Below are 19,203 nucleotides of genomic sequence, written 5' to 3' on the forward strand. Positions count from 1 at the left end.
ACAGAAATAACGACGGACAGGCGCCGACTTCCGGACCGCAACTCGTTGTTTGAACCCAAAGTAACAAATCTAAAAAGGAAAAAAAAGGATACGGGTGTCCTTCGTGGAGACACAACATACAGCCACACAACCCAGTCGAAGGAGCATCGGGGGGGGTCCTTATAAGCTCCTTATCTGCCCCCCAAGATCGAACCTCTCCGCTCAGCAAACCTCAAAGGGACGTTCTCAGTGTTTTGACTACCTCTGAAGCGTGTCCGGGGCAAACCCCCCCCATTGTTCGCTCACAGAAGCAGAGGGAAGCCGAGGGGAGACTCCTCAGAAAGATGTTTAGTTAAATAGAAGCGTTTCTCTCCTCGCTGCTCTCGTCGGCTGCTCGTCAGTTTAATCACCAAACGGATTCGCAGCCGAGTGAATAAAATCTAATGTGCAGGCCGAGGGGGGAAACTGTGACTTCATGATCATTAATTTGTCAGAGAAGGTCTGTAGTGGGAAGGAAAGTTGGATGAGGGGAAAGGTGCGGGGGTAGGGGGGGGGGGGGGTGGGTGTGTGTGAAGGGTTGGACGGGTCTCAAATGCAGCTTAAACACATCTGGCGGCCGCTCGTTGTTTGTTGTGAGAGTTCTGGTTCAACGTGTCGCCGACGGCTTCCGTTGGATCCGAGCGAGCGTGAAGAGTCGAGGCTATTTTTAGATCTGCGAGAACGCGAGAAGAATGCAAGATGCTGCTGCTTTGAAGAGCCCTTCTCAAGCAACCTTTTCTTAACATGTTTTTTTATGTTTAAAAAAGAAAAAAAGAGAAGAAAACGGAGACTGTGAAACTTTTTGCCAAGTTGGCGAGCTGATAAAATGTTTTAAAAGGCCACGGTGCCGTTTGTCCCACGAAAACAACACAGCATGTGGGAGCCAGACAGGTTTGCTAATGGAGCGGCTCTCTCCGTTCGTGCTCCTTCTTCAGCAGCTCGACTCGGGGTGGAGAAAACAAACTCACCCCTGAGACGCGGGTCCTCTGCACGCATGTGAATCCGTTTACTCTTTCCTGCTGGGGGGGGACTTAAAAGAAGTTGTTGGAAAAGGAATCAGAATACGAACCATCACCTGATAAACGTAGCGCAGAGTCTAAAAACATTGCTGATAAATAGTCAGATATTCTTCCTGGTCGGTTTGTGACATAAAAAACAAGCACAGCTCTGTTTTTGTTGTTTATTTAATAAGCTGGTTCATAAATTATCGCACATAAAAGATTCTTTTTTAATAGTTACAAAGTGAAGAGCAACTTCAGTCAGCGCTTGGAAAAGATAAATCAAAACCAAAGTAGAGTGCAGACAGAGAGGGGGGGGGGGGGCGTTTGATCTCGACAACAGGGCGGAGGAGAGGGGAGGGAGCTGATAAGGGGGCGTTTGTTTTTAACATCCAACCACTGTCGGAGCGTCTCGTCTAGCAGCGAACAGAACGGCGACGTATGCCGGGAAAAACAAAACAAGAAGCAGGAATGCTCGTTCCTTTTCTCCACGGCTTTCAGAAGAGTGTTTGAGCAAAACCGAGGGAGGGAGGAGGGGAATAAATTAGAAAACAATAAGAATAAAAAAAGAGAGAAAAGACAGCATTAGCTACATGTGAGGCTCACGAAAACAAGTCCAACTAAAGAAACATGATGAGACGGCGTCCTCTCGGCTCGACTTCCCCCCTTAATCATGTTCTCAGGAGCGAAGCGTTTGACGAGGGGGGGGGGGGTAGTGGTAAAGACGCTCTCAAGTATTCATTTCAAAGTAGAACAAATCCCCGTTCTTCATTCCTATCTATTCTTTTCTACAACTTACCCCCTCCGAATGGCCGGTGAGGGGGGTGATGGGGAAGGACCGGGGGTGGGACGGGGGGGGGCTTACCCCGCCTCCTTAAAAACCGGTCCGAAAGGAGCGATGGGTGTCGGGCCGTTTCTAGCGCCAGGGTTCCGTCTGCGCGGCGGAGCCGACTAGGGCATCTGCTGCTGGAGGTGCTCCAGGAAGTCCGGGTAGGAGGAGGCCGCCTCGGAGCGGTCCTCCACCAGCCGCTGGAAGAACGGGGCTTTAGCCGAGGCCTCGTCCCTGCAGGGGGAGAGAGAGAGGGAGGGGGAAAAGAAAATGGGATTCAGCTCTGGCGCAAATGAGTGAATGAATCATTAAAGATAAAATCTAACTCTTTGATATAAAATCAACAAGAAAAGTACAAACTGATCCGAAATCTGAAGCCACTCATTCTGTGTTTGAGGCAAACTTTTGGTTTCCGTTAAAAAGTCCAGAGAATTCTCAACCAAATTCCTCTCGTGTTTTTCTCATCTGTCATGCAACCCCCCACCCCTCCCCCACCCCCCCCTCCCTCCATCCTTCCTCCACCACCACCGCCGCAACAATGCGGAGCCGCAGAGGAGCAGAATAGAAGAGAAATGAGGAAACATGTCAGTTCATTGGTTTGCCACGTCAGGGCTTCCATATTTCCCTCACTACTTTGTCAACTGATGCATCTGTAACGCTGGTGGAAGAGTGACTCTCCTGTTACTGTAAATGTAACGTCAAAAAGTAATAACGGAAGGATGTGGGAAGGTGTGCGTGTGCCGGCAGAACTCCGGCGTGAACGGCGGCGCTCACTTCAGGACGTGCACGGAGGAGCAGAACGATCGCTTGTCCTGCAGCCAGTCGAGGAACGCTCGCACCCTCTCAGACAAAACCGTCTCCAGCTCAGGAATGTGTCTCTGTGGATTCAGAGAGAGAGACAGACGGAGACACGGACACAAACGGAAGCGCTTAGATTAGCAACAGATAACTCCAAAAGAGAACATTCGTGTTTCCCTGCGTTCCCTCAGGAACATGAATCAGGAGGGGTTTTTTCTGCTGTTTTCTCTCGAAAAAATACAATCAGCGGCTCTGAACAGCGCTGACGCGTGTCGTTTGTTCTGGGTGTCGCCATCAGGCCCACGGGAGGCCGGGGGGGGGGGGCACAGAGCTTTCTAAGTAACTGCACAATTTTAAAAAAGAAGCTGCATGAGTTGTTTCTTTTTCGACGACACTAAGAGGAATGGAGTCACAAATCTGTGACTTCATGTAGAACTCGTTAAACAATACCAGCCGCTCCCTGACCGCGGTTTTCCTTTGACGTGTTTGGATGACGGACCCTCACTCACCATGTTTTCGGGTATCGAAGCGTAGCTGGAGCAGCCCAGCACGTCTCGGATGAACACGTCGCTGCAGCTTTTGCCGATCCACAGATAAAACACCTGAACCGGAGACAAGAGGGTCAGCGAGGGACGTCTCGTCGTTCCCCGCCGCGCACAAGGTGGACAGATTGACGTCGAGAGGAAGCGGAACCCGATCGAGGGATCTGGACAAACACTCACGTTGCCGCAGTCCATGAGGAAGGCTCCGTCTCTCCTCACCCTCTCTGCAGACAGGTGGAGCAGATGAGGCTGGGGAACCAAGGTGTGGTTCAGGAGGAGCGCCCCCTGCGGGTGAGACGCCGGCGGTGCAACGGGTTAGTGGGGAGGACACTCAAAAGGCCTCGCGAGTAATCATTTCAAACGAGCCCTGGGAATCCCTCGTCCTACCTGGTCGGACATGTCGTCCAGCCGGTACAGGTCGGGGTGAACCATCCGCATCAGCTGCTGCAGCGGCTGCGTCTTGAACTCGCACATGGCGAAGACGCGCTCGTCCAGCCGCGTGCTGGTGCCCGTCCGCAGGGCTTTCTGCAAGGGGACACAGGCCCTTTTAGCGCCGGTGCCGAGCTTTATTTCATCCGTTTGTATTTTTGTATCTCTCAATGTGCAGCAGTACGTTACGAGACGCACCGGCAGTTCAACAACCCCTTTAAGGGAGGACAAATGTGAACCTCTTTATGTTGTAATGAGGGTGGATTTACCAGTTCTGACTGTGTTTTAAACGTTGAGGGTGTACACCGATCGGAGGTTTAGGAGTATTAGTCACATTACTCAAAGAATGAGTCTGAAAGGGGGACACACCCTGGATGTATGAATGAACAAGTCCTGGGTGAAGACGGGCTGTAAACCCAGCTCCTATTGTGTGTGTGTGTGTGTGTGTGTGTGGAGGGAGGGGCAGCAACGAGTAGAAGCAGCTCATACTGTAGGACAGCAGTTACCCCAATAGCCCCCCCCACCCTCCCCTCCTGCACCCACCTGTTTGAGCAGAGCGAGGATGTACACGGGGAAGAGGCGCATGGAGGCCGGCAGGACGAGGCCGGACTGCTGCAGGTTGGACACGTTGCTCTTGTAGGCGCTCAGCAGATCCACCGCCGCGTTGGTCAGAGCGTCACGAGCGTCCGACAGGCTGGACGTGAGCGACCGGTCGATGGCTGCAGACGCCAGCCGTAGATTGTAGACAAAGACACCGGAATTCTTATTTTTAGGTGAAACATACTCATTAATATAATATTCCACTCCTGGCGAAAGAAAACCCAGTTCCTTTAGGTGGATACCATCGGACATATAAAAGCCCAAAAATCGCCGCTCTCGCGTCTCCCTCGCACATCTGGGAGGAGACGAGGAGAGGACTCAATGCGGCGGACTCACCCATGTCGGCGAGCAGACACGTGATGGCCTGCACGTCGGCTCCGGCGTACACGTCGCTCAGCTGGCTGACCACCGGCAGACACAGAGTGTGGACCCGGATCCGCCGTTTCCCTACGAGGACGGACGGACGGACGGACAAACCATCAGATCCGGTGATGCCGCTCGTACCAACAGAACACCATCGAGCGGCGACGTTTCCCATTATTCCTGAAGGCCTCAGGGACAGACTTGTGCACCTTTACTGGAGGTGTACAGCAGCGCGGCCTGGAAGCAGGCCAGGGACGAGTCGGCCAGGGAGTCTTCGATCGACATCTGGACGGCGAAGGCGGAGTCCGGGTTCACGTTGGCCAGCGACAGCAGGTCGGTGGAGCGCACGAAGAAGTTACCGTGGAACGTGTGGATGGATAAACCTGAGGTGGGGAGGAGGAGGAGACATGTTTCGGTGGGAGGGAAGGACGCTTGAGGTGTGTGTGTGACTCCGAGGAGGAGCCGGTTACCTTTGGTGCACCGTATTCTCATCACCGCCTCGAAGCCGATCTTCCTGGTGAGGTAGCGCTCCACGTCTCTCTGGAACTTCTCCAGCTGAGCCGGGTTGTGGGTGTGATGGAAGGAGGGGTAGTAAAAGACGCTGCCCGCCGAATACTTGGAGATACATGCTGAAGAGGAGAAACAGTCTTCTAATGAGAAGAATCGTGCCATAGTGCTGGGCCTTCATTACACCCATCAGGGCTCTAACAAATGTCTCCGTTCCTCTACATTCAAAGTGTCTGTTGAGGTTTTTGAATGAACCTTCAGATTTCCTGTGTCATTTTTGAGACCAACAAAATCCCTCAATTTGAATCAACCGATTCATCGGATCACAAAAGTTATCCTTTTTTTTCCTATTAAAGAAACTTTCTTAAACGAATAACCCGCCATTTTTTTTTTTTAAAGGCTAAACCCCCACAAAATCTGGATTTAATCAGAACCTAAAATTAAGCAATTAAAATAATTTTATAAATGTAGCAAATTATTTTAGCAACCTTTTTCAATCTCCGAAAAAGTCAATCTAACATCAACAATCTATAAATATTAATGTCAGTGTTTAATGAGTTTGATCATCAATGTGAACACATTTGAATTTTGACCCGTAAAAACCATCTGGAAGTTGCGGACATATTTCCCCTTGAATCCCAGTGACGGCTCCTTTGAGGCTGAAGAAACGCACATCGATGTTGTGATGTCGGGTGTTCTTACAAAGCGAGGCGAGGTCAGAGTACTGGGAGCTGAGCAGGAAAAGATCCACCCCGATCTGTTGCCCCGAGCAGTCGAGGGCGAGTTTCTTATAGAAGTCTGTGGCGGGGCCGAGGTGCTGAACTCCCTGGGAGGAAACAAAAGAACGACCCCGTTACAGAAAGAAATCCTGCGGTTGCGTCTCCTGCTCTGCAGAAGAAGAGATGGCGAGCACAGATTCAGGGAGGATCCTCCTCAAAGCCTCCTGACATATCGGACAGTTTGTCCACTAAATGATTCGATGTAGTATATTATGGAGAGTCAAAGAGTATATTGTTTGAGTACGGCAAAAAGAGAAGGAGGAGTCCTCACAGACCACGACCCGCCCCCCCACCCCCCTGCACCTTGGTGCTGGAGCGCTGGTTGGGGTCTTCCCTCGACTGCAGCGAGCCGGCTCCCAGCGTCGGCAGCTGGGTCTGGAACACGGTGACGCGCCCCCCCGTGGGCGACATGAGCTTGAAGGCGGCCTGCAGCGCCGGGCCCAGCGCGCTGTGGGTCTCCTTGCTGTGGCTGAACATGCCCGGCAGAGACGTCAGCAGGTCCTTCACGAGCTGGGGAGGGAGAGGGAGGGGGGAGAATAACGAGAGAGCAGTGAGACGACAGGAAGAAGACAGAAGCCGCTTATGTGCAGGTAAGAAACAAATATTGTGTACTTCTCTGCTCTCCTTCAGGTTCACCATCAGACTGTCGTGAGACGGTATGAAGATGTCTGAAAGTAAACAAAAAAAAACACACGTTTGATCACAGAGACATTTATTAGAAGGCTTGCTTTAATTATATGCAATTATTTTTAAAAAAATTCTGCCGCTCTCATTGAAATGATCAGGTTGTATTTCAATATAAAATATATTAAGGCCAATGCAGGTATGAATATATTACCGAGATAGAAAGGGGAGTAGAGATGTATAATGTATCAAAGAATATAGACATTTCCATCACAAGTTAGTGCTACTCTCTATGTTATTTATATTAGACGAAGGGTTTACTATTTTTCAAGCAGTGTTCCTACTAAGCCGCCATACATCCACATTAAATCAAAGAACCCTTTCATACTGAGATAAAGCTCAGATGAAAACTATGTCACTGATTGTTAAATCCAACCCATTGTCTACTTTACTTACACCTTGTTTACTGGATGAGCGGTAAAGCGAACCTTCTCTTTAATAGCGTTTCGGAACGTTCTGAAGCCCGACTCCAGGGAGCAGACGTACCGTCTATGTCCGACACCACCAGCATCTGCGGCTGGGACAAACCCTCCTGCAGGTTGTAGAAATGGATGGTGTTGTCAAAGGTGAGGAAGCCCACCCTGGTCCGTGTATCCCCCGGCAACCTGAAGCACAAAACAACCCCGCTGTCAGAATATCAACTCCGACAGCTGTTTGTAATCATCTGTGTAAATAAATAGCCCAAAAATGTGGATAAAATCTAAATGTCTGTTTTACTGCCATGATTAAAACAAAAAAAACAGCCACTTTTATGTCATCAAAAGTACTCACTTGTCCAGGTTGTCTATAAGTAGTTCACTGAAGTACTTAAGGTAACCTGCTTCCACGGCATTGTGAGACACATCCAGAACAAACAGGTAAGCCGCCGGCTGAGGAGGCCGCAACTGGAAAAACACACACACGTCATTAGTGGGGAGGAAGATGGGGAAATAGATTTGTTGTTAAATATCTAGTTCAAAGTCAGTGAGAGGAGTGTTTTTCTCTTTTAGATTTAAGTTCACGCGGGAGAAGCACCTTTGCCTCCAGATGTTGCAGCATCAACACACTACTGCCCTCTAGTGGACAAATGGTGAAACCACACGACCGCATGACCAGTGCGTGGTCACGTGGTCATGCGGTGCGTGTCGGCAGCAACGCTTCATTATTCCGATACATACAGGATTATGTATCACCCGGTGGATTCCAACGACGAGGCAAGCGATGCCGCACGCCATTTCTGAATTAGCATTCAGCAAATAATTAAAAAAAAGGTCCCGTGCCCTCGCAGAGTGACGTTACAACAAAAGCATGTTTATGAAAGAAAGAATATCTGGGCATTAGTTTATATATTGATATTAAGGCATATAAATCACTGGGTTCAGATCTCCAAAGGAAATGGTTGGGTCCTGTTCTTATGTGTAGGGTGGAAGAACCGTCAGCGTTGGTGGTATAGTGGTGAGCATAGCTGCCTTCCAAGCAGTTGACCCGGGTTCGATTCCCGGCCAACGCAAACCTTTTCTCAACATGCAATTTGTCTCACTGTCCTGTTTTCCGATGTTATGCACCAACAGGCATGACAAATTCCTTGTATGTCTAACATATTTTGGCAATAAATCTTGCCAATTCCTGATTTGATAACAGCCTGGTCATGTTTATTAATCATGTTCAATAAAAGAGAACTGAATCTTGACATTCCTCCCGGTTCTCCTCGTCGGCTCACCATGTAATCCGAGGAGGCGATGAACTCCACGGTGGCGTTCTGCACCTCGGGTCTCTTATGGGGCTCGCCGTAGGACCGGGTGACCGGGTTGTACATGAACTCATCTGGAACTGGAGGGGGGAGGAGGAGGAGGAGGAGAGTTTTGAAGCAAAAAACAAATCGCACAAAGTAACAACGTTGACTTTCTCGCGCTTGGGTTCGTACCGTCGTTGACCCGATAGCAGAGGTTGCACTTCCACCTGCGCTGGTCCAGGAAGGTAACAAACGGGTTGATGTAGGTACGACAGGAACGGCAGCGCACTATGGTGTTTGACGTGATCACCGGCAGCTGCTGCAGAGGAAGGGGGGGAGACAAATATTGGGAAGAAGTAGATGATCAGCGGTGCCTGGATTTAGAGGTGGATTCACAAAAAGGTGGGGACGCTTCCCGGGGTGTCAGAAGCGTCCCTGTTGTCCGTCACTTCGTACCCTCAGACATGCGATCATCTATCACGCCTATAAATACACTCCCCTATCTGCTTGCACCTCATCATCACTCTCCTCCTGCCTGCTGTCTCAAAGCGCTTCACAGACTCAGACACGAGATGATAGAGGCTGCAAAGTGCTGCAGAGGGGACGTATTTTTGTGCAACGAGCGGGAGGTCGGCGCCGCATCGGCTCCATGCACAACGTGAGAAAATAAACGTTCACAGGTTTTGTTCAGCAAGAGCAAGTAAACATGCTTGAATGCGATGGGCAGAAGTAAAAAGCTACCGTTGGGTTATGCAGGAACTCCACTGCAGTCACGTGACTCCACGACTACGGGTACGGAGGACCAGTATTACAATAACGTCTAGTCGCCTCATTTAGACTGGTTAAAGTTACAGCCATTAGGCCTAACTGGGGGTTGAAAATCAGTTAATAAATCCATTATTACATTTAGTGCCAAAGACATTTCAAGGTTGAAAAGTGAAACTTTAGTAGTAGTTTACTGAATACACATTAAAGGGTTTTGCATTGCACATGTTAGAATGAATGGGTCTTTATAGGCATGGTGATTATTGAGAACAGGGAGGCTTTCCTCTTTCAGGATAAAATGTTTCTCTCCCATCAATCAAATAAAACGTTTTATAATTAAGTGTAAACCATGTGTGGAAATAAGCTTGCATAGAATATCACACACACTTGGTATTCCGGCGTTTGTGGAGTTTTTCAGGCACGAGTCGTACCTGTAGGTCTCTGAAGGGGTGCAGGAGGAGGCCCAGCGGGAGCCGGGCCTTGTTGAGTAGAGCCTGGGTCTGAGGGATGCTGGTCAGGGTACACCTGAAGGACCTGATCCACACGGACCCCCCCGGGGAGACGTAACACAGGTTAGAGTCTCCTTCAAAGTCTATTAACAGAGATATGAAATGAATGTCATAATAAATGCTCCGCTCACTGAGGACTGCAGTTGACCTTCTTGAGCTCGGGGCTCAGGTTGGGTTCGGGGGCCTCGAGGGCCCTCGGGGGCAGCAGGTTCTTCTCCTGCAGCAGGTTGACTGGCCTCAGGGCCTCCACCTCCAGCTCCGGCACCCCGCTCAGCCCCCCCAGGGCCGTGGACAGCTGGGACATGCTAGGGAACGGCTGCAGGGGAGGAGGGGGACATTACTCATTGTTACTCATTTAATCGTTAATCGTTTAACCTTTTCTTCAGAAAAAGAAGAAAAGAAGCCAAAAGAAGGCCGCAAAGTCAGCTGATCATCACTGTGTGACCCCCCCCCCCTTTCATGTCATCATTCACCACACAAACTTTAAAGTACTTGCTGGGTTTTCTCGGGTGATCGACAGCGGACCTCGGACTCGCTGACGAGCTGCATTCCTACCTGCGAGTACGGCTGGTAGCCCGATTGGCCGTACGGCTCGTGAGAGGGCGACGCGTTGGCGAGGGAGGCCGGCCCCTGGTGGTAGGCCGGCGGCATGCCGGGGTAACCATAGCTACCGTAGGGCGCCGCCTGGTTGGTCATGTGGTCGGAGGGGGGCATGGAATCTGGACGGGAGAGAGTTCAGGTTTGTGAGGCAACCAACAGGTGGTTTGTTTCAACTCGGTCACGAGCGAGAAGACGTTGGCTCAGGTATAGTGTGTGTGTGTGTGTGTGTGTGTGTGTGTGGGGGGGGTTACCTGGATAGCTGCCCCCTTCCAGGTTATCGTAGTTGTTGGGCACCGGAGAGGCACTGCCAGTACTAGAAGAGGAAGTGTCACCACCTGAGAGACCGACAGGAGGGAGAAACAAGGTTGTTTGGAAACAGCACGACAACTAAAAAGGTGCAAAAGAAAAGAAGTTGGAAGATAGAACGAGTCGGGAGGTCTGAGGAAACAAAGGATGACAACCGGAAGCCAATGAAAACAAAGGCTGGAGAAGAAGAATATTAACAGACAATCAATAATAAACATTAAAAGGGAATAGTTCTTCTTTAGCATGAAGCAGAACAAACACAACGACGAGGACGCCTGGTGCCATAAAACACACCTGCTTAAATCTGCTTCTAATCGGTTAAGTTTTTCTATGTCATCAATTTTGTTTATATTGTTGTTACTCCCGTTGTTTATATCATTATTTGTTTACCATGTAAAGTACCTTTTAAAGCGCTAATCAAATTGCATTTGATTTAAACTGTAGTAGTAAGGTTTTGGTGCGATGTAATAAAATATAATCTTCATCTTAGGTTTTTGAGTTTGATGCGAGCGGATTTTAATTTAAACCCCTGATTCAAGCATCCTTCTGATGCAACAAGTGGCCTCATGAAGCCATGGAGGCTCCTCCTGGGACGGCTCGCAGACCAGCGGTTAGATCATCCTTAGAGACAAGACGAGTTAAACGAGCGACACTCGTCACTCACCAAAGGAACAGGGGGGGGGGGGTCAAACAGACGCGCGCTGAGGAGCAAACATCACCTCCTGCAAAGCTGCTGATTTTCAAAGTAAAGCAGCAGGAGGATCCCTGCTTCCGCACTTGGAAGCAACCCGCCGCAGCGTGTCAAACGACGCCAGACGAGGGTCATCGTAAAGACGCAAGCGAAGACGGATGCGTGCGCCGTGTGGATGGTTCACTTTTAAAAGGCGGAGTTTGAACCCGCAGACGTTTTTTCGGTCAAGCTTTCCTCAACATTTGTGACTTTAAAAGTGTTGAGTATTAAAATATAAACATGCACGCTTACGCTGGAATGAAATTACACTTGAATAAGAAATGCATAGTAATAATGGGTGGAGGCCGCTTAAAGGCCGGATTGCACGAACAACATGTATTTCAAGACACAACAGCAGCACACGAACATGTTGCAAAAAGATGCAGCACTATCTGGTTCAAACGCAGTTCAACAGGAAGCACCGGTTCCCCACTCTAAGAACAACGTGTCTATACATAGAACTACGCAATCACTCATATGCAAATCATTTCTTATTATTATTATCTTGCACACATCCTGATATGTAGCACTCATGAACTCAACGGGAGGCGTGATGATCCGAGAGCCGAGGGGGATGGACATCCCTGTGCTCCAAGAGGTCTCCCCGAGGGTTCTAAGCAGGAGTCGCCTCAATCTTAATAACCAATCAAAAATGCTCTTAGAGACTATATAATTTGAGCGCATTTTGTATTAAGCACCTTTTTTCATGTTGGTGTTAAACTGCCTGAAATAGGTCCGTGCACGTTAAGAGTATTCTGTCCTGCAGTTTGTTGCAAATAAACGTTGTCATGTTGCTTTGATTTAAGTCTCCAGTCTAGTCCTTGTTTTGCTCGCACGACAAAAGCTGTAAGAGGAAGGAAATGCATGCAACACATTTCTTCAGCCTCAAGCAGTCCCACCGAGTATTAAACCGTTTGACAGTCTGCTGATTCTGGATGGACTCGTTAGCGTAGTAAATCATAAGCGCGGTGGCTCGTCAGCGTCTGACTTTTGTCAATGGGGCGCTACAAACTGCATGACAGATTCTCTACTGCACCCAATCAAGTAAAAACACAAGTAACGAGATCTCTTGATGAAGTGCATTGTGGTCTATCCTCACGTCCGATAACCAACAGGGTTTTCCAGAAAGATTACAACAGCAGATTATTTGAATGAACCCATTAATCCGCATGGGGCTAAAGACATGACACGCCCCCGATCCACAGCTCATTGGATGGGACCGTATCCAATTAGCTCGGACTGAATTGGAGCAGCAGGATTATCAGTGGAGGAGGAGAACACCGGGACGGCTTAGCCTTCCTCCTCCTCCAAGGTTCTACGACACTTCAGTCACCCTCGTCTCACCGGTGGAGACGGCCAGAGTAAATAAAGCTCAGAGTTCCCTTTATGATCAGACACAGGTGTGATTCACTACCACTACGGTTGACGGGAACACATCGCCATGACGACGGAGTGTCAGCCGCCGGAGGAGACTTGACGTTTTGGTTGTGCCGTTATTTTATGTTTGTAAATTGAACCCGGAAAGAAAATTTATATATATTCCAAATCCCCTCGAAAAGGTTCTGTATATTTTATAGTGGTAGCATTAATCTAATAATTGAGTTATTACAGTTTTACACAGCTGACCAAATACAAACCTCCAACTGAAATGTGAATTTTTTTAAAATTAGGAATGAAAAGTGTTGATGCAATTATTTAGTTTCTACACATTTGAAGAGCAACGCGTAGCGTGAAATCATCACGGCGCCCACAGATCACCAGCTGGTGAAAACAAGGCTCCCTCCTTATGATCAGGTGTAAATTAGTTCTCTCTCGCGCTCTCGTGGGGGGAACATGTACACTCGGATGCTCCCGCTGGGGGGAGCGGAGCTCCTTTTAGAAACGTATGCAGCTCTGGCTGATGACACCAGAGCTCCTGAGGGAGAGCTCACAGACTCACAACACACACACACACACACACACACACACACACACAGCAGAGCGCAGCGCTGTTCGCTGTCATTTGGTCCGGAGGTAAAACTTGTGTAACTATTACACAGAATACACAAGAGATATTGGAGTTTGGAATGAGAGTTATGCAACTTCACCACATCGGTGTCACACACATACGTTACTGTAACGCAAAACCTCAGATCTTCCACCAGCACATTGCTTTTCGAGCTCCTTGGCACATCTGGGAGGGATGAAGAATTCATTATTGTCAAGTGAAGAAGCCTGTTAAACTTCAACCGAAGTGGAGGCCGTGTTTACACCAGCAGACAGGAGGGGGAAGAATGTAAATACTTCATCTACAGAATGTGGTGTCCCCTCGGTGGCAGCATGTTTGACAGACTCTTGGTACATAGATTTCATTGGGGTTTTGCCCAATTCTTTAAAAAAAGAAACTATGAAAGATAACCCTCTTCAGCGAAAGACCTTTCATTTTGAGGAATTTTTAAATACATTTTGTGGATTATAACTGTTGTAATGCACTAAAGATATTTTTGGGGAGTGATGATTGTGTTGTTTCCTGTTCATGAGTTTGCAATTGAAAGGTCTGCAGCCCGATGACCTCATCAGCAAAATTATCATCATTATAAAAACTGCTGAGAGTGAGAGACAGCTCGATGCTGCATGACAATCATCAAGCAGAAGCGCTAACCCACTTAGCGCCCCCCCCCCCCCCCCCCCCCCGACGGCCTAAATCGAAACTCAGTTCGGAGAGAGGTGCAGCGACAGAGCAGAGCTGATTACAGTGGTGGGGAGGGGGAGGAAGTGAAGGGTGCAGGTGAGCATGGGAATATGAAGATCTAGAGACAAGCGCTAACCGGTGCATCTCTAGTTTGGGACACTGATGATCGGGTTGATGGAGATGGACTCAGAGGTAATGGATGAGTTTAGAGGAGATAAAAAGGAAAAGCAGACCTGCTTCCTCATCCTCATCATCATCCTCCTCCTCCTCATCCTCCTCAGAGCTGGATGGCGAGGGGGCCGCAGCCGGGCCCGAGGTGGCGGCAGAGGCGGAGCTAGCTCCACTATTAGCAACATATCCATACTGCATGCCTGTTGGAAGGGGGGAGGGTGGGGTGAGAACACTGTCAAGACTGGGTGACCGGCGATTAATGTTTCTACCTCAGCCCGTCTCGAGGCTCTACAGGGACGAGAACAATATGCAGTTTGGATTACCCGGCCCACCGTCCCGTCAACACTGACGATCTTTGCTTACACGCGTTGGCACAAATATGCAGAATCTTCTGGTTACTTTACATCAACTATTTCTCAGAGTCCACATGAAACACACACACACACACACACACACACACACACACACACACACACACACACACACACACACACACACACACACACACACACACACACACACACACACACACACACACACACACACACACACACACAAGGAGGGAGCGAGAAGGAACAATGTGGAGTAATGGGGTAGTTATTGGACCTGAAACGCCTCTTGGTGAGACATTGCAAAGCTTCGAAGATGATTGGATGTTGCAGCACAAATTGTATTTAAATGCAGGTGCAGGAGTGCTTTGGTCTGAACCTGTTTAATCTGGATCACAAACAAAATATATCAGCAGCTGGCTGGCAAGTTCCAACCTGAAAACCTCACATTTGTATAAACACACACACCTGCACAAATGAAAGTGTGTGTGTGTGTGTGTGTGTGTGTGTGTGTGTGTGTGTCTGGATATGCACCACATGCAATCTTCAGCAGACACAGTGGTGGAAACCACTCGCTTTAGAGCAGGATTTCAAACATTCACATTCAGAGGCTGGTGGAAGAGTCTGCACCAGATAAGACAAAATCCAGAGCACAGCAAAAATGAGAGGTGTAAGTCTTTGTTAAAAAACGTTACACATTTTTCACTTCAGCCCAATTTACAACCAAAACCACCCTGTGATCCTAAATCTCAAGTGTTTCTTCTGCAAATAGTGATACAAAAGACAGGAAACTTGTTTTATGTCAAGCTCACCTAGAACTATTTGGCCTTAAATCACATTCAAAGTATTGTTACAAAACATCAGCAACTTCTATTCTGTCCAGATGTGTCCATCTAGAAACATCTGTACACAGAGTACATACTCACAAGAAGCAACGTATTTGGGTTTGAAACTGCAGCTCATCAGTGCCAGTGGCATTAAAGAGCACTTTTTGTGACTGCGTTTTGTCAATAACAATAGTTACATTTAAAATGATTGTTACCTTGGTGGTGGCCCGGCGAGGAATGGACTGAGTTGGAGGGGGTCCCCGAGGGGGGTCGATCCGCGCCACCTCCGCCGTGAAGGACCCCGCCGTACGGGTCGTAGCTCAGAGATGCCTGGTGGCTTTGGTCATAGTGTTTGTGGCCTGTGGTTTCAGGGACGGCAACAAAGAGCAGCAAAAAAACAAAGATGAAAAGGTTTCATTTCACAAACAGGAGCACGGCAGTCTCTCCCTCCTGAATAGAAGCTGACAGTCTGGAAATAAAAGGCCTAAGAAACAGCAGCTTAAGCCTAGTTTATGCTTCTGCGTTTTCAGAGCGACGCTTTCATAGAATGTTTACGAGAGAAAGGATCTAAGGATTTAAGAACTTTGGTCGGAAGAAATGCGTAAATATGACCGCTTATACAAGCTTATACCCGTCATTGGCGGGTTGTAGAAGCGGGTTGGATTCACGGAGGGAGATCGCCGCAAACGCCGGTTTGCCGGTTGAGAGGTGCACAAAGTTGTGGAGGAAAATACGGGACAAATGTGTCCGCGATGATGAAAAGCAGCAGTGGCGATGCACGGGACAAGAGTCTATGATAAATAAATACACAAATAAATTAATAGACGTGACTCTCTGGGTCGTCTTCAACAAAAACACGTTACTCCGCCTGTTGTTCTGGAGGTGAATTGCTCCGCAACACACGCAAGCCTTTTAGAACCATGAATTGAAACGAGTGCGTCGACGCGACGATGCAGACGCATGCGCCAGCCTTAAGTATTACCAGCCCACAACTAAGGATGCACCAGCTTGTTTAGATTGCTGATTATCATCATGTAGCTTGTACGCATTATTCTGCACCACTGAATGCACAAAGTTATCTGGACCTTATTCTGTGTGTCTGTTCCAGGAACACAAACCTGTGCTTCCTTGACCATTGACTGTCGGCCCCGGCTGACCGACAGCGGCTGTGGAGGCCGGCCGGGGGTTGCTGTACTGATGTAGCGGTGCCCCCATCTGGGTGGGCATGACTCCGTGCACGGCGGCGTTCTGGAAGGAACTCAGGGTGCCAAACTGGCTACTTCCTGGCGCAGACGGGTACGAAACAATCGGGTGGATGGGAGCACCAGGGCCGACAGCCGGGGCGGGGACCAAACTGGGCTGCTGCTGCTGCTGCTCTGGCGGTGGTGGTGCTGGGGGGGCGTGATATGCCTGCGGCCCATAGTAGCGGCCCGAAGGGGCATACGGTGGATGCTGCTGCAGTGGCTGTTGGTTGTAGTGGGCATTTGATGGAGGGGGTGCTGAAGAAGGGACGGTGGCATATGGCTGAGAAGGAGCATCAGAGCTTAGAGAAGCACTGTATGGGGAGGGTGCTACATGATGCTGAGAGAGGTGGTGCTGCTGCTGATGGTGGTGGTGGTGGTGCTGATGGTGGTGCTGCTGCTGCTGGTTGCTCCAATAGTAGTTAGCACCATGTGCACTGTTCGTGGCGGGCGCTTTGTTGGGAACAGAAGTGGGGAGGGCAGGGATGGTGGGGTAGTTCTGTTGTTGAGGTGGGGCTCCATAGCAGCCTGCAGGTGGATGCATGGATTGGTACGTCTGTCCTGGACCTGAAGAGGGGGGGGGGGTCATGTATTAACATGTGTAATATACATACATACACATATACACGCACACACCTTCCAACAGAGCTCACCAATAAAAGCCCTGAACAGGGGTTGTCATTAGCTGCATACAACTAGCTTCGTTAGCAGCTGTGACTCCAGCAGAGGGTTAACACCCGGTTAGCTCTCGACTGAAGGAAGCATCCCTGACAAACCACTAATAACAACGATGTTATATCTATGTTATTTTATTAGTCTTTAAAAAAAATCAGAACCACCATATACAGTTGAAATAGTCAAGTGATGGTGCACAATCTGTCACACTGCTGTTATCTTGCTAACACTTCTAATAGCTAGCGTCGTGGGTTAGCTCAAGTGCTAACGGCAGCCGTCCCTTTGGGAGCGTTCGGGTTAGCTGACGTTAGCAGCTCGTTAGCATTAGCCGAAAGCCTCAGTTTCTGCCGACTTCAGGCGTCATTCTAAATTATGGATTACGCCACTCATCCGCTTATTACCAGAAAACAGTTATACTAAAAAACTGGGCCGGACTAACTGTCCAACACGTGCCGGCGCGCTTAGCATGCTAACGCTAACGACCCGGCTATTCGGGTCAGAAACCACCGGCCTGCGTTACCGTTCTGGCAGCCGTTCGGCGTTGGGTTCTGGCCGTAGCTGACGGAGCTGTTCAGGTGGGTGAAACCCGGCGCAGACATCGCTCCGTCCTCCCCGTCCGTTATTCACGCCCACGGATACACGGCCGGGTAAATACTCATGGGCCGGCGCTGTCCCAGAGGCTGGCTCTTCTCACAAACACCCCCCGCCTCGTCCTCCTCCTCCAGCAGTAATGTGGCAGAGAGGTCGGCGGAGACCCGGGCAGACTGGACAGCTCCGCTCGGCAGGGAGCTGAAGCCTCCGGTCGGGGTGTTGGGGGAACTCGGCGGACCCTCTGGCCGCGGTCCCTTCACTCCCCCTTCCGGCGGCTCTGTGTAACTACTCTTCAACTGAGAAACCCATTCTTATTTTGTTTTTATTGATTCCTTTATTTAACCTTCCTCTTGTGTTAGCTTTCTGTTACCATCCCTTATGTTAACGTGTCGGTTTTGACCCGTGTCTTAAATCAGCTGTAAAATACACTAGAAACAATTATCTATCATCCAATTTGTGTCTCGTCTCTTGTTACCTTGTTAGGCTTCCTTATCCATGAAAATATTGGTTTTAATATTTTTGCTTTGGGCCTCTGGGCCTTTTCTTTGTCAGTAGACCCCTCGATTTCAATTTTAAAAAAATTGTAAAATTAACCTCAAGAGAATCATATACATAAATTAAAGATTGTTGTGTTACCTGACTATTTCTGAGTGGTATTAGAACACATCTCTCAAATAAATTTGTTTTGTTTATTTTTTTATTTTAATATTATTAACTATTGTAACATCTATGGTGTTACGGCTCAATTTTGACCCACTCTTTTTTCCCACTCTTTTTTCTTTTTGGTTGAGTTCCACCCTTGGTCGATGTGGGTCCACAACACAAATGCATTACATGCAGACACATCAAGGATATTGTTAATCTCATTTTATACGATTTGTAATTCCCGCGATCCACAGACTAAATATAGCAGTTTCATGTATTGTAAAATATACCTTGTACACTCACCTAAAGGATTATTAGGAACACCATACTAATACTGTGTTTGACCCCCTTTCGCCTTCAGAACTGCCTTAATTCTACGTGGCATTGATTCAACACGGTGCTGAAAGCATTCTTTAGAAATGTTGGCCCATATGGATAGGATAGCATCTTGCAGTTGATGGAGATTTGTGGGATGCACATCCAGGGCACAAAGCTCCCAAATCCCAAAGATGTTCTATTGGGTTGAGATCTGGTGACTGTGGGGGCCATTTTCGTACAGTGAACTCATTGTCATGTTCAAGAAACCAATTTGAAATGATTCGAGCTTTGTGACACGGTGCGTCATCCTGCTGGAAGTAGCCATCAGAGGATGGGTACATGGTGGCCATAAAGGGATGGACATGGTCAGAAACAATGCTCAGGTATGCCGTGGCATATAAACGATGCCCAATTGGCATTAAGAGGCCTAAAGTGTTCCAGGAAAACATCCCCCACACCATTACACCACCACCACCAGCCTGCGCAGTGGTAACAAGGCATGATGGATCCATGTTCTCATTCTGATTACGCCAAGTTCTAACTCAACCATCTGAATGTCTCAACAGA

The 19,203-nt window shown here is 48.7% G+C and overlaps 1 protein-coding gene and 1 non-coding gene across 5 annotated transcripts; one reads left to right on the top strand and one right to left on the bottom strand.

Annotated features, from left to right (window-relative positions):
* Positions 1–1,184: 1,184 nt before the first annotated feature.
* sec24b (SEC24 homolog B, COPII coat complex component) lies at positions 1,185–17,984 on the bottom strand. Of its 4 annotated transcripts, none has more exons than XM_040174330.2 (24): positions 17,603–17,984; positions 16,285–16,974; positions 15,382–15,525; positions 14,073–14,210; positions 10,384–10,467; positions 10,088–10,251; positions 9,664–9,848; positions 9,455–9,557; positions 8,451–8,577; positions 8,247–8,356; positions 7,319–7,431; positions 7,034–7,152; positions 6,476–6,531; positions 6,167–6,373; positions 5,787–5,910; positions 5,048–5,206; positions 4,787–4,960; positions 4,551–4,661; positions 4,158–4,333; positions 3,573–3,710; positions 3,366–3,470; positions 3,153–3,245; positions 2,620–2,723; positions 1,185–2,079 (listed from the first exon to the last, which is right to left on the bottom strand). In XM_040174330.2, exons 1-24 carry the CDS (start codon positions 17,679–17,681, stop codon positions 1,968–1,970), a joined length of 3,615 nt encoding a protein of 1,204 aa, XP_040030264.2. In that variant the 5' UTR covers positions 17,682–17,984; the 3' UTR covers positions 1,185–1,967. The 4 variants fall into 4 exon arrangements, with proteins under 4 accessions (XP_040030264.2, XP_040030265.2, XP_077958075.1 ...); XM_040174331.2 differs by having other exon boundaries at positions 8,451–8,574; positions 17,603–17,953; XM_078101949.1 differs by lacking the exon at positions 14,073–14,210 and having other exon boundaries at positions 8,451–8,574; positions 17,603–17,923.
* On the top strand, positions 7,965–8,036 carry trnag-ucc (transfer RNA glycine (anticodon UCC)). Its single transcript has one exon. It is a non-coding gene; the product is annotated as a tRNA-Gly (tRNA).
* Positions 17,985–19,203: the final 1,219 nt, after the last annotated feature.

Source organism: Gasterosteus aculeatus, chromosome 4 (genome assembly GCF_964276395.1).
Source record: "Gasterosteus aculeatus chromosome 4, fGasAcu3.hap1.1, whole genome shotgun sequence".
NCBI classification, from domain to species: Eukaryota; Metazoa; Chordata; class Actinopteri; order Perciformes; family Gasterosteidae; genus Gasterosteus; species Gasterosteus aculeatus.

Coding starts and splice junctions, on each gene's coding strand:
- sec24b (XM_040174330.2), bottom strand. CDS start 17,681: ATGTCTGCGCCGGGTTTCACCCACCTGAACAGCTCCGTCAGCTACGGC. Junction 9,558..9,663: donor AAGGTCAACTGCAGTCCTCA/GTGAGCGGAGCA, acceptor CGTGTGGATCAG/GTCCTTCAGGTGTACCCTGA. Junction 2,724..3,152: donor CTTCGATACCCGAAAACATG/GTGAGTGAGGGT, acceptor CTGAATCCACAG/AGACACATTCCTGAGCTGGA.